Source organism: Chelonia mydas, chromosome 5 (genome assembly GCF_015237465.2).
Source record: "Chelonia mydas isolate rCheMyd1 chromosome 5, rCheMyd1.pri.v2, whole genome shotgun sequence".
Lineage (NCBI taxonomy): Eukaryota > Metazoa > Chordata > Testudines > Cheloniidae > Chelonia > Chelonia mydas.
In genome coordinates this window covers 15,610,604-15,624,404 of record NC_051245.2, presented here as the reverse complement: position 1 = coordinate 15,624,404, position 13,801 = coordinate 15,610,604, and the positions used below count along the sequence as shown (strand labels likewise).

The window sequence follows — 13,801 nt, the reverse complement described above, 5'->3', positions numbered from 1 at the left end:
TTTATCTTCCTCACTGGATACAGTGATAAACTACGGTGCTCTGATTTTATGAACTGATTTCAGAAAACTAGACATTAAGTGAAATTAAGCTGAATAAACAGGGAATTTCACAGTAGCACAGATGGTGCAGATTGCTTTTGTCACTGTAATTTACTGTAATGCATCCGACTGACATTTACCATTACTTGCATTAAGCCTTCATAATTTTCCATTTGATTAAAATTGTATGTAGGTACTCGACAGCGTAAAACGGTAGTTTTCAATTTTGCTGTGCATTCTGCCACAGGATATGTTGCTTATGCATATTTTCCCAAAGCCTGGCTTTTGTTAGTGTTAGTAATACGTTCATAAGATTCCAGTAAGGTCACCATCTTCTGAATATTTGTCCAGTGAATCTTACATTTATTAAAGGAACTAATGTTTGTAGTTTTTTAGGCCTTATCTTGCACCCTTTACTTCGTCAGTGAGAGTTGTGCCCGAATGAGGAGTTCAAGTTATGTTTCTGGTCCTTTATCTGTCTATCTAAAGCTGCTAATATTATAACAGACTCATATCACACATTCACACGGGTGATCCAAAGCCCATTAAAGTCAAAGGAAAGACACAAAGGACTTCAACAGACTTTGGATCCGACGTGTAATGCATAGTTATCATTGAAGTACTGCACTCGGTGATTCATTCAGCTGTCTTCAAAGTTGTCTCTTTCTCGTCACAGCGACCCAAGCTACAGCACACACAGAGAGGAAGCGTCACGAGCTTACCAGGCAAGTCACTGTCCAACGGAAGGAAAAAGATTTCCAGGGAATGTTGGAATATTACAAGGAAGATGAGCCACTTCTCATCCGAAACCTCATTACAGGTTAGGACCTTATTTGCCTCTCCTTCCATTTCCCTCTTCCGTTTCCTTCTAAACCATTAAAATATGAAATACTAACCCAATTTATTTTTGTATCACTCCAGGATTTATTTGTGTGTGTGTGTATATATATATATGTGTGTGTGTGTGTGTGTGTATTTAACCATTCAAATGAGTTTGCTTTATTTCAAGGTTTAACATAGTTCGATATTTGTAAAACCTCTCTAAATTGAGCATATTAAAGGTATGTGGGTACTCAGCTACCTAACTAAGACCTTGATTCAGCAAACTATTTAAAAATGTGCTTAAGTGCTTTGCAGAATAAGAGTGGATTTAAACTCGTGTTTAAAGTTAAGCATGTGTTTCAGTGCTTTATTAAATAGGGCATAAATTCTCAGCTAGCTTTGATTTTTTCCCTTAGATTAAATTGTCTGAAGTCCATAATTGCAAAGAAAAGAATGGAACATGTGTTTTACTGATAACTTTTTTTAGACTTAAAAATTTGTTTTCAGGTTAATAGCAATGAGGTCCTATACCTGATTCTCCAGTCATTCCTGGAAAGCAAGTGCTGGAATGTTTCATTCATTTAGTATTTTGTTAGGGTAAATAAACACAGTTATTTCTGACGTGTACAGATATAGGACAGGTTAAGCAGCGAATAAACCAACCTTGAGTCCTCGCTTGGGTTTATATTCTATATTAATAGCTTACCAACATAAAACTGTTTGCATAGTTCCTTGTAAGCAGATGGAGGGAGGGGTATAGCTAAGGATAAGGATGGAGGTTCCTCCCACTTTTTGAATTTACAAATTTGAAGTTTCTCAATATAATTTGTAAAGGGCACCTGTGACTTTCATTTTATGAATCCAGAAATTGGAGGATAATGAAGACTCAAGGAAAAGTGATTGTTCCAGAAGAGAGGACTTTTTTCCCCTCCAAATCAGTGAAGTAAATTTGGTGTCCTGGAGTTGGTAGCCCCCGTTTGAACCTCTTCAGTGCTGTGCCCCATATCTTCACACATCTAGCACACTTTTGGTACCATGTAAATAGTAGCATATTAGAAATGGGTTTGACAGCACATAAATCCTGCTCCTCACTTCTGAAGAGTTCCATTATATTTGAGAATGGGCTGCACGGGCAATGCCAGGGGAAATCTCTCAAACGGTTTCAAGAATTTTATAAAAACAATGGGTTTTGGAAGGTGTTCTTGTTTTTGTTTTTAAATCAGGTTGATTTCAGTGTTGGGGATAATCCCTTCAAACTGCCCAGCAAACCCCCAAGGGACTAGTAATTAGCCACACTTCTGATAGTCTTCCAACAAATAGTAACCAGCATCTGTGACACATGACTTGAGATTCCCCTGGCCCAGAAATTTTGAACTATTTCCAGGTGAAGTCCAGCACAATATGTGTTTGCTTATAACTGTGAGTGTCCAGAGTACCCCGCACGAGGTGCTCAGAACCTTGCAACATTGAGCCCTGAAAGAGAGAATGAAAAACAAAAGTAATGAGTGCTTTGATCAGATCAAGAACCTCCTTTATCCAACTGTCTCATATAAGCAGCCATCCCTGTGTTTTCTCTTCCCACTTAGAAGTGTGCTTTAAATTCAGTGCTGTTTACTTAACGTTCTAAAATGGTATGGACAGAATTCATGCCTTCATAGGAAACTCATTGACTCCAATGGAGTTACGTCAGTGATAAATTCACATCCAATTTGTCTCATCCTGTTGTTGTTGTTAGATATAATTCTTACTCAAGGATGACAATGCATTGAAAATGCTAAAATGAAGCAGTAATTCCTAAAGTGGGCAATAATTGTTACACCATGATGGGTTGACACATGGAAAAGGGATATTACAATACAGACCTTCAGCTTCTTGTAGGCCTGTGGAACAGAAACATTTTGTCATGTTATCCATTCTGAGGTCTCTGCAATGTGCACCTTCTTGAGCGCTATTTATACTGAAGGCTTTGGTTGGAGCCACTGCTGGCACACGCACCACCATCCAATACTCAGGTTTTTGTCACACTTGCCTCACTATGCATTAGTGTTTATGATTTCTGTTATCACGCCCAAGCATAGTGAAACTCTACAAAAAGTAAACAAAGAATGGTACCAGATCACAGCAGTTACTTTTAAAGTTCCTCCTCTTCGGGCAATCCCTGCTTTCACATTAAATATTTAGTAAATTCCACCACGTGCTATGTTGATTCAGCATGTTGATGAAGAGTAGGTTTTGTAGATGGTATTTCTGCAGTTGTTTCTGTACACGATAGCGCGGCAGCTTGTATGAAGCATTTCCAAGAAGTTCAGGAATTTCTCAGAGGTGAGCTTAAGTTGCAACGTTCAGAACTGATCTTTCCCAGATGTGTGGGATGGTGGTTTGCACACATCTTTACTGCTTCTGATTCTCCTGCTCAGCTAACAAAAGTTAGGTTGTAAAAGACTCCCTTTTTTTTTTTTGTTCCACTTCTAGATCTCAAACTACAGACAGTTTCTGCCACAGTTCCATGTCTTCCTGCTTACATCCTCTACATGTGTATCAGGCATGCAGATTACATCAATGATGACCAGAAAGTACACTCCTTACTCACCTCCACCATTAACGGCATTAAGAAAGTATTAAAGGTATGATGTCTTTGTAATAAAATGAGCTCTAAGGCTGCATGTGATATAACATTCTAGTACTGAGGTTGAAGTAGGTACCTAAAGATGTCTCTCTTTTTCAGATTCAGATGGGAATCATGCAAATATTCAACAAACTCATGCCCTGAGTATAATATTGACATGATGATATTATCATTGATTTTTCCTGTTTGTTTTACTCTGGGATTTTCTTTAAAAATCAACTAAATATAGATAATAAAATTGTCCCAGTACATGTGGGTTTTAAAAATCATCAAAGAGTTAGATGCAGATTACTTTTCTACAGATAGGAGAGATGCTCAGTGAGTGAACCATCCATAGAACACAACTAATTCTGCTACTAATCTTTTTTAGCTTCCTGACCCGCTAACTCATTGTTTTACTTCCCTTCTGGCTTTTGCTTCTTAAATCGCCTGAATTGAGAACAGGAGAGGCTGGCTCTTTTATGTACCTGTGTTATAACCTAATGTGTTGGTCACATATAGCTTTAATGTCCACCACACTCCAGACCAAAATAGACTCTGATTTATAACCGTTTATCCCAATCTCTTTCAGCTAGGCGCGGCTTCATTTCAAGCAAAGACAAAGAATGAAATTTCTGCAGTGGGATGAATCATTAAAGATCCAGCACAAGCAGGGCCATCTCATCCTAATTAACATTCAGTTCTTAGCCAAAGAATCTTCCAGGGTGTAGCCGCAGTACAGTAAAGAACTACAAAAATAGAATTATTAATTATACTTAGTACTTCCGTTGTGCTCTTCATTTCCAAATTGCTGTACTAACATTAATTGCTATTTCGCCTGCCTCGTAAGGGAGGTGATTTTGTATCCATTTTATATATGGGAAAACGGAGGCACAGGAAGGTTGTGACTTGCCTGATGCCAATGCGTGAGTCATTGTCAAAGTAGGATTGGAATTCAAAATTACTGGTGACTGTGCACGTGTTCAATCCACTACGCCACACAGTGGTGCCTCTCAGCTTCCTTTGTAAGTTAAGAAAGCTCTTTGTTAAACAGAAGGCTCGCACTCAGAGTGAGGCCCTAGGGCACGTCAGATATAATACCGTAGTGGTACTGGTTAAACTTATGCACAGTGCCACATCTCTTGATGTCTCCAATAGTTAGTAGACCATCAAATCCAGTGTCCTGTTTCTGTCAGTGGCCTATATCTCATGCTTCAGAGAATGGCAAAGCAAACTAATATGATGCATCTAAGGAAATGAACAGTGTCATACGTGTTGGTGAAGAATCCTTCCTAATCCAGGTGATTTGTTTATGCTTTGAAGCATGCGATTTGATTAGCTAATATGACTATATGGGCCACGTTCTGCTTTGTGCTGCACTGTTGCAAATTCAGAGCAACTTCAGAGATTCAAAGGGAATTACTCCGGAGTTACACTGTTGTAATTAAGAGCAAAATTTAGTAGCAGCAATGGTAACAGAAGGGAACAGAGTTCTCATGCAGGAATGAAAATAGCATGTCGTTCATTGCATGTGGTGTTCTGCTTTTCGGACAACCACCTTGTTGAAATAGACCAGCTTCATATGCCAAAGAGGAATCTCACATGTTAATTTTGCTCTTCACAGAAACACAATGATGACTTTCAGATGACGTCATTTTGGTTGGCTAACACCTGTCGCCTCTTACATTGTCTAAAGCAGTACAGCGGGGATACGGTGAGACATTTATGTAAAGAACAGAGCTTCAGAAAAACATTCACCCAGTTTTGAAATCTCTTGTTCGTTCAACTTAAGTGCTCATCTCCAGGCACCCCATACCTGGGGTCAAACTAGGATGTTGAACTATCAATAATCATGCTGAAATGGTAAAAAGCTTTGAGAGACTCTTACAAGGGCCCGAGTCTCTGCTCACTGACTCTGGTGTCACTCAGGAGTGTCCCCTGTGAAGTTCATAGAGGAATACTGGTGTAAAACGTGGCTGGAATATCAGACCCTTAGTTTAAAACTTAGTATAAAACTTTCCCCTCTAGTTCTAGCAATGTTCAAAGGTCAAACTCACAATTAGGATGCCGCTCCTGTTATTTGATTGAAAAAGTCTTCTCTTGGGTCCAATACTGAGAGCCCTCCCTTTGATTTCAATGCAGTCAGTTTGCAGGATCGGGCCCTTCATTACGATTATTTTTAAACAGAAAAAATGGGTTTAAATCTTTTTTCTAAAAATTATTGCTTTTTCTTAAGTTGTGCTCAATTAGTTCTGAACTTCTGAGGTGCATGAGATCAAAACTACGAATCAGAACATAGTTCCTTCAGAGAGGAGGTAACCTCTTATACCAGTCTTCTTGATACAGTTTCACAGTTTTCACACCTGTTCAGTTTAGTGTCGATCAGTTTTGATAATCTGTGGCCAAATCAGATTATCGCAGTTCTAGTAATACAAAAAATCTTTATATGGTACCTGTCCACTGGGCTGTTTATACTACTGTATGTACAGCCATATACTATGGTACCAAAATTTGGAATATAGAGATGCTTGTGTAGTTTCCTTCTAATTCACTCTCGATTTGTGTTAAACCTAGCCAGCCATCACGCTTCAAAGGTTACAGGCAAGAATATTGGTATAGGCCCAACATTTCCTTGGAATCAAATTATCTGTCAGGATTCTGTAGATTCTAATGCGGGGGGACACTGTATAGCCAATCATTTGTATACAGTATGAAAGGAATTGTATGAGTAAGGCTTGGTAAGTAACAGTGGTTTGTTCTTCTGTGTGCCCTCTGCTGTCTCTGTAGCAGTACTGCATTTAAGAAGAATCCCTGTTCCCAAAACTGTAACACTAGCTTGGCAAGAGTACTGTAACAAAGGAGCATTAAAAGAAGAGAAACCACGGTAATTTCAAACTTCGGCCATGCTGCCATTATATCTGCTAGGATGATCTCCTGGGCCTATGCAGATGCCCCACTGATGCTGCAGTAGTGCAAGGCTCCATGCTACAGAATCCAATTGTAGGATCAGAGCCTTAGCTGGAAATGCAGGGAAGCAATGCAATTGGTAAGGGGAATTCTCATGCTGTTTATTAAAAACAGAGCTGAAAAATTTGTGAGACCCCTGCAAAAAATCAGGTTTTTTAGTGTATAACTCATAAGTTAACCAAGAGGTCAAAATATTTTATTATCATGCAAATATTTCCATTCTTACAAAGAAGTTTTAACCTTCAGATTAAAATATGTGGCTCCTGGTGGCTCTGAATGAGTATACACTCATGATATAATAAATGGGTAGCCTAGTGTTTAATAGGGAACTGAAACAGTCAATTCAGTGGGAAACATGCTTTATCTTTTAATTAATTGGAATTCCTTTCCCCGTGCTGAAATTTAAAATGAAGCTGATTACTTAATGATATTTCATTTTAAAAAATTCTAATAACTTATGAATAAGCTGTTGAATAATCATAGGTGATTTATGAGTCTTGATCTTTTCTTCAACTGTTAAGACCAAAATCTACAGTAGGTAGCATTTTAGAAACATTACACTTTCATTTACTTTTACAGGCCTTTATGCAGTGATGTCAGTGGACTGTTATTAGGCGGAATAACAGAACAGGGGGGTTTGGTCTCTCTTTTTTTTATTTTGTTTTTAGGGTTTTATGACACAAAATACCGCTAAGCAGAATGAACACTGTCTTAAGAACTTTGACCTCACGGAGTACCGGCAGGTTTTAAGTGACCTCTCCATTCAGATCTATCAGCAGCTCTTTAAGATAGCAGAAGGCATGTTGCAACCAATGATAGGTATGTTTGGGGTATATATATTATGTGAAGGTGTATATGAGACCTTTGCTCTGTGTTAGCAACACTTCTCCCCATCCAAACGAAAGCATGTGGTGGCGTAAAACAGATAACAGTTTAAGAAATGTGCTCTGGAGAAGGCCACTATGGTTGGTGGCTTTATTTAGAAAGTTCATGTATGAGACAGTGCTTGAAGTGACGGGAAAGTCAATGGGATTTTTCCCAGTGATGGAATAGTCTATCTTCCTCCTCCTTTTGGGGAGCTGGTAGTGCCAAGAAGTGGAGCTATGACATTGTTTCTAATCCCAGTCCTCCATTCCAAGCACTGACATGGATATGAAGTTTGCATGCAACTGTACAACCAAAAATCTCATGAGAGAAGGGAAGTCTGCAAAAACAAACAAACAAAACCACTATTCTGCATTACAAGGGTGCATCAGAATAATGAGAGAGAAAATACCTTTATCACTTTGTCCATCTTCCTGCCAGCGAAGGAGTGCTCCCTTCAACAATATATATTCTCTAGCTATAAGGTTTCCACCACTTCCCTTGGGAGACTGTTAGTTTACACTACATTCTTTTAAAACTGTTACCATACCCTCTTACCTATACATGCTTGTACTGTGCTATACCATCTCCACATGTGCAGCCTTTTGCGCCTTGGAGAGACTTGTCATATCCCTCCATTAATCGTTACTTAGCCAATGGATACAGATTTATTTCTTTTAATCTTCTTTCTCAACCACTTAATCACTTTAAATGTAGACTTGATTAAGGCTACAGGCTGGGACTATAAGGAGAGTTTGATAGCTCTGTGCAGAGGTATTTGTAATTTTCACAGTATGTTAAGTGAGTTCTTCTCCTTAACATTAATACATAGGACTTTTCACCTTCAAATTACTTTATAGCTATTAACTAATTAATCTTCCCAACTGAAGTACACCACCAAGGTAAATACAGTAAATTAAAGTTATCCCCATTTACAGATGCCAGAAAGGTTAGTGACTCTCCCCAAGCCACAGAAAGAATCTGTAGCAAAGCTGGGATTAGAAACTAACAATTCCTGGATCCCAGTCATTTCCTTCTATCGTTAGGACATAATATTTTCTTTGTTTTGTAGAATGTAGCACATTAGCAACTACATAAAATAAACCACAGATTACAGGTAAGCTAACAAATCACTCCTGGTGATTTATAGGGAAATGTAGGCCTTGTCCCCATTCCTTTCTGAAATTTTCCCCCCAGTGTCTGCAATGTTGGAAAGTGAGAGCATCCAGGGTCTGTCAGGCGTGAAGCCAATGGGCTACAGGAACCGATCATCCAGCATGGTAGATGGTGACAACTCTTACAGCTTAGACGCAGTCATTCGCCAAATGAATACGTTTCATAGCATCCTGTGTGACCAGGGCCTGGACCCGGAGATTATTCAGCAAGTCTTCAAGCAGCTCTTCTACATGATCAATGCAGTAACGCTGAACAACCTCCTGCTGAGAAAAGATGTCTGTTCGTGGAGCACTGGTATGCAGCTCAGGTAGGACATTGGCTGAGACAGTGATGGGAAGGCACCTGCTTATATACAGGCAATTTGTTAATTTTGTACAGTGGGGAAGGTAGTAGACTAAATATTCAATCAGAAATAAGGAGGGAATTGTATGGGACCAGGAAAGCTGTGTGAAATAAAATAGAGGATGCATCAGAAACCACAAAAGTCCAGGAATAAATGCAGGAAGGAAGGAGCAGAATTTAAATTGAATTCCAATTGCTTAATAACTGCAACAGATTGTTCGCTTTGTGTTTCTGATTTAAATGCTCATTGCAGTGCCTATCTATACTGCAGTATCACAGACATTTCTAACGTGCCCACCATAGTAATATCTGAGGCTATTAGGTTCATGCAGACAGACCTGTGAGCCTGTGCATATATCCCTGTTGACTTCAGATGGGCTCCAGGCAGGCACAAGGCTCTGTCCACCTGGATCTGATTACAGAATCAGGGCCCAGGTGCCTAGTATCTATCTTAATAGGTATTTAATTTGCTGTGATTATGGGGGTTCCAGAAGGTATTTAGTGCAACCGTACAAAATAGCAATGAAAATTTACCTCCCATGGCACAGACCTATCCAACTGCCTTTTGTCATAAACATTAATGATGACTTAAAAACAAACTCCTCATGATATTTGCTTGCATGCTGAGATTAGAAAGACTAGGACTGTGCCAACGCACGGGAGTGTGGGGGAGGCACCTCGGGTCAGAGTTTCAAAGGTATTTAGGCATTTAGTAGGATTTTCAAAAGCACTTAAGCAGGTTAAGTAACTAACTCACATTTAGATCAATGGAAGTTAGGTGCCTAACTTGCTTTTAGGTACTTTTCAAAATCACACCAGCCACCTAAATACCTTTGAAAATCTAGCTGCTTGTGCCCTTCTACCGCTACCCCGCAAAATACAGTCTAGCCTATAACTTTATGAATATTCTCCTGTGGTTTGTGGAGTCCAGGAGTTTGCACTGGTTCTCAAGACCACTTGATCAGTATGTATCACCCATCTGCATCAAAAACTCCACTCGCTCCAGCAATGCAATGTTTCTTGAACTAGTAAATGAGCCCTCAAAAGGAAACTTTCAACTGACATCTTACTTGTGTGGGGCCAGGTATAACATAAGCCAGCTGGAGGAATGGTTGCGTGGGAAGAATTTGCAACAGAGTGGAGCAGCAGAGACAATGGAGCCCCTGATCCAGGCAGCACAACTGCTTCAGCTCAAAAAGAAAACTTCAGAAGATGCTGAGGCTATTTGTTCCTTATGTACATCCCTCACTACGCAGCAGGTAAGGGACTGGAGGACACGTTTGCTGTGAAACAGGTGTGAGTTCTTTCCTGTGCATTACAGCAGTAAGGATGCTTTAGAACAGTGCTCCTCAAAGTGGTGGTCCGTGGACTGGTGCCGGTCCGTGAGCCATCGGCTGCCGGTCTGCACGCACATTGGGGAAAAAAATTGCCGGTCCCCCACATCAGATAGCCTGAGAAGTACTGCTCTAGAACATGGTACTCCTCAAGTGTCACACGCTGGGTGGGACATACCCTTTTTGAGTAATTTTCTGGTCACATCCTGCCCTCCCAGCTGCTACTGCTGCCAAGAAACTAGCTGCCAAGCCTTCTTACTCTCCTGACAGGTAATCTCTACATTTGCTGTGCAGGGTAGGATCAGGATCAGATGACTCAGCTGTGGGTAATGCACACATATCTCTTAGTCAGCTGCCCCCACTTCAAATTCCTCTTCCTCCTTTAGTCGTGGCTTCAGGGCCCAGCTGTGACTTCCCTGGATAGTGATGCCACCTCCTCTGCTTCCAGCTTTAGCTAGGCCCATCCCACCTGCTTGAGGAACATACACAACCCAGGCAGTTACAATGGGAGAAAACACTTGTGGTTCAGTCCTCATAACTAACAGTTCTGCTGAATAGTCAGTGTTACTTCCTTTAAATGCAATAGGTTTTCTGTAAAACTGTAAGAAAACCACCCTGCTATTCTGACCAGTGGGGATGTCTCACATAATAACAAGAATCCTCTACAAATCTGTAGCAGTGGTGCCTCAAAATTGATTTACTGTTGGCCTGTGGGCGGCCTTCCAGCTTTGCCTTTGGTAGATAATGAACAAACCATTTGCCAGTAAGTGCTCCAGGCCTCCAGAATAAAAGCTCTGAGGTTTTTTTTGGACCAAACGTCACAAAGAAGTGTATTTAATGGGAAGGGAAAGAAAGAGGAGTAAAGCAGAAATCTATGCCTCTGGGGCACTCATTACAAAACGGAAGAGAAAAAAGGTGAGATCTCCCACAGCATCCCTTCAGCGTACAGGCCAGTCTCTCTCACTGCAGCATGTAGAGGTCAAGATGCATGCTACACCATGGAATATTCTTTTATAATATAGAATATTCTTTTAGGGACTGAAAGCTCTTTCAGATGATGTCACTGTTTTTCAGTCCTAGTAGCTGAAAGGCTGTGCTGCCATACAGGTGTGGCAATTGGGCCAAGTAATCCATCATCTGTGCGGACTCCCTCATATAACCACTTGTATGCAAACTAGCTGTAGAATAAGGAGGGCAATTGGCTGAATAACCTCTGATATCACAATGGTCTAGGACTTGTGGCATGGTATAGATGCATGCTTGGCTGTCACATGGGTGTAATTAATTAAGTCAAAATGACTGAGAACGTAAAAATCAATCTGTAACAGACTGAATCCCAGTGATGATTTAGCCTAGTAATATTCTGAACAAAAAGAGTTCTCAACCATGCTTTTAACTGTTTGCATTGCTTCACACTGATTCAGACGTTCAGAGTGACAGTGCTAGAATCATATTATATAGAACGTTTCACAGTGCCACTGTTTTTGCTAGGGGCATCAGGAGACCATGAAGGCCAGGGTCCTACCCTGGGAAGCTTAAAGTATAAATCAGTGGCTCTGTCTTTGTGACCCAGCATCCACAAGCAGCTTATCAGGGCCCACTCTATCCTAAAAAATTGTGCTCAGAGCAAGAATTCATGAGTAGATTTTGAGGTGACAAAAGGTTGATAACTGCTTCTTCAATGTACCAGTTGCTCATTGGGTCTGATCAGGCTTCCATTTAAATCAATGGCAAAACTCCTGTAGACTTCAGTGGAGCAGGTCCTTAATCTTCAAAATTCAATTGTACATCCCTTTTATCTGACAAAGGGTGGAAGTGAGGGGTAGTGTGGGGTGCTGGGTGATCTAATTCTCTCTCCACCACCATCTGTGCAGCCTTTTGAATTAACACTTGTCCTCCACAGAAGCTGAGTGGATTGGGTGGGTGGAGGGGGTTGAGGGCCATGGATGAGGAGCTGCAGCAAGACTGGGCTAAGACCAGGAAGGGTGCAGCCAGAGTGGCAGCAGGAGTATGAAGGAGGGAGCAGGTTGTCTATCCAGAGTCTTCCTGGATCCTAATGCCCATGGGGCTTTTCTCACCCCATGTGGTGCAACCTTGCAGGTGTCCCCACCACAAACCCACCTGTAGGTTGCGACCCACCAGTTGACAAGTACTGTTCTAAAAGATGGACTTGACAAATATTTGAGGACATAACATGCACCAGGAAGGGAACAACGGAGCACAAGAAAATCGAAATATGCTTGCGCCATTACTCAGGTCATTCATGCACAGGTGGTTTAATGACGTTCAAAGATGCATGTTGTAGACACTCATCTCCTATTTTCTACGTACAAGTTTTTCTTGTTCAGTTCCGTTCAGCTTTCTTGAGATTCTGAGTATTTACACTAAGTTAAGATGGTTAGTCCACAACCTTCTCTAGTGAAATGAAGGAGTTCCTCAATTTACACACCTTAGCTGTCTCCGACATGGAGACTGATGCAAAATTCTACAAAAGTGACAACATGAAGAAACCGGGTAGCAGCGCTTCATGCCATTGAGAAGCTCAGCTACTGCTGGCCATCTAAAACCCTGTTGTTTTGTTTCCAACAGATTGTAAAAATATTAAATCTCTATACTCCTGTTAATGAGTTTGAAGAACGTGTGACAGTAGCCTTCATCCGAAACATTCAGGTAAGTTAAATGTCCATAAAATGGAGACAAACACCAACAGTGAAAGTTCTTATGTAAAATGGAGACCAGCAACTGTCAAAATCCAAAGAGAAAGTGGTATCGATTTAGCATTAATGTTCCATCTTACTTCTCTCTCTGCTTTTAACACATGATTATGAAGGTTCAGTGCTTGTAATCAAAGGTTCTCTGATTGTTAAAGGGACTCAGCCTACTGAAGCCTTCACGTATACATCCTTAAATAGTAATATCTTACTGTTCTACAAAACTTCTCTTCCTGAAGAATGCCTCACAGTACATTAGCAACTATTCACATTACCCACCACTGAAACTCAGCCATCTCTGGGGAAGGATGTGTCAGTCCTTCAACACTGTTTAACACAGGAACATCACATAACAGTTTAAAAAGAAAAGTGAAGCATATCATATCCAACTGAAACAACAAGAGGCAGTTCATGAGTGGTAAATAGATGCTGCCTAATCAGAACTGGCCAGAATGTAATGGTCAGCACTTCTACCTTTGCATCATGGGATTGTTCCTGACCACAAAAGGCAAGGTGGTATACAAACATGAAGTTAAATTAATTTAAATTCAAGACACAAAGTAACTTTACATTTAACAAATAGCTAGAATGGGAATTATCAGTATCTAATCGTTAGAATTACTCATCAGGTTTTTGTTTAATTTTAGTACATTACTTTAATTGGTTTCATATTAGTTGTACATGTACATAACAGGGCATAACATCTTGTTCAAATTCACTCACGCTTTTTTATTGTAAAACAAAGACAAAACAAGATTGGATAAACAAGAAAAATATTGTATTGTAAGTGACATCTGCAATATGGACTTTTTTTTTTGGTCTTAATGTTCTGGGTAAAATAACACATTTACGCAAAAGAGCTGCTCTTGCCCCATCATGCTGCTTTCTCTGATAAGATTTCCATTTTCTAGTCAGATATGCTATAAAAATTGTATTATCCA

The 13,801-nt window shown here is 40.2% G+C and overlaps 1 protein-coding gene across 4 annotated transcripts in view; it reads left to right on the top strand.

Annotated features, from left to right (window-relative positions):
- MYO5B (myosin VB) overlaps positions 1-13,801 on the top strand; it is a 357,700-nt gene that overhangs the window by 339,118 nt on the left and 4,781 nt on the right. For all 4 annotated transcript variants that reach the window (XM_043546335.1, XM_043546334.1, XM_027817527.3 and 1 more), the window contains 7 exons: positions 716-859; positions 3,334-3,485; positions 5,091-5,180; positions 7,102-7,252; positions 8,495-8,780; positions 9,900-10,074; positions 12,739-12,819. In XM_043546335.1, coding sequence (XP_043402270.1) covers positions 716-859; positions 3,334-3,485; positions 5,091-5,180; positions 7,102-7,252; positions 8,495-8,780; positions 9,900-10,074; positions 12,739-12,819 — 1,079 coding nt within the window. The remainder of the gene's footprint in view (positions 1-715; positions 860-3,333; positions 3,486-5,090; positions 5,181-7,101; positions 7,253-8,494; positions 8,781-9,899; positions 10,075-12,738; positions 12,820-13,801) is intronic.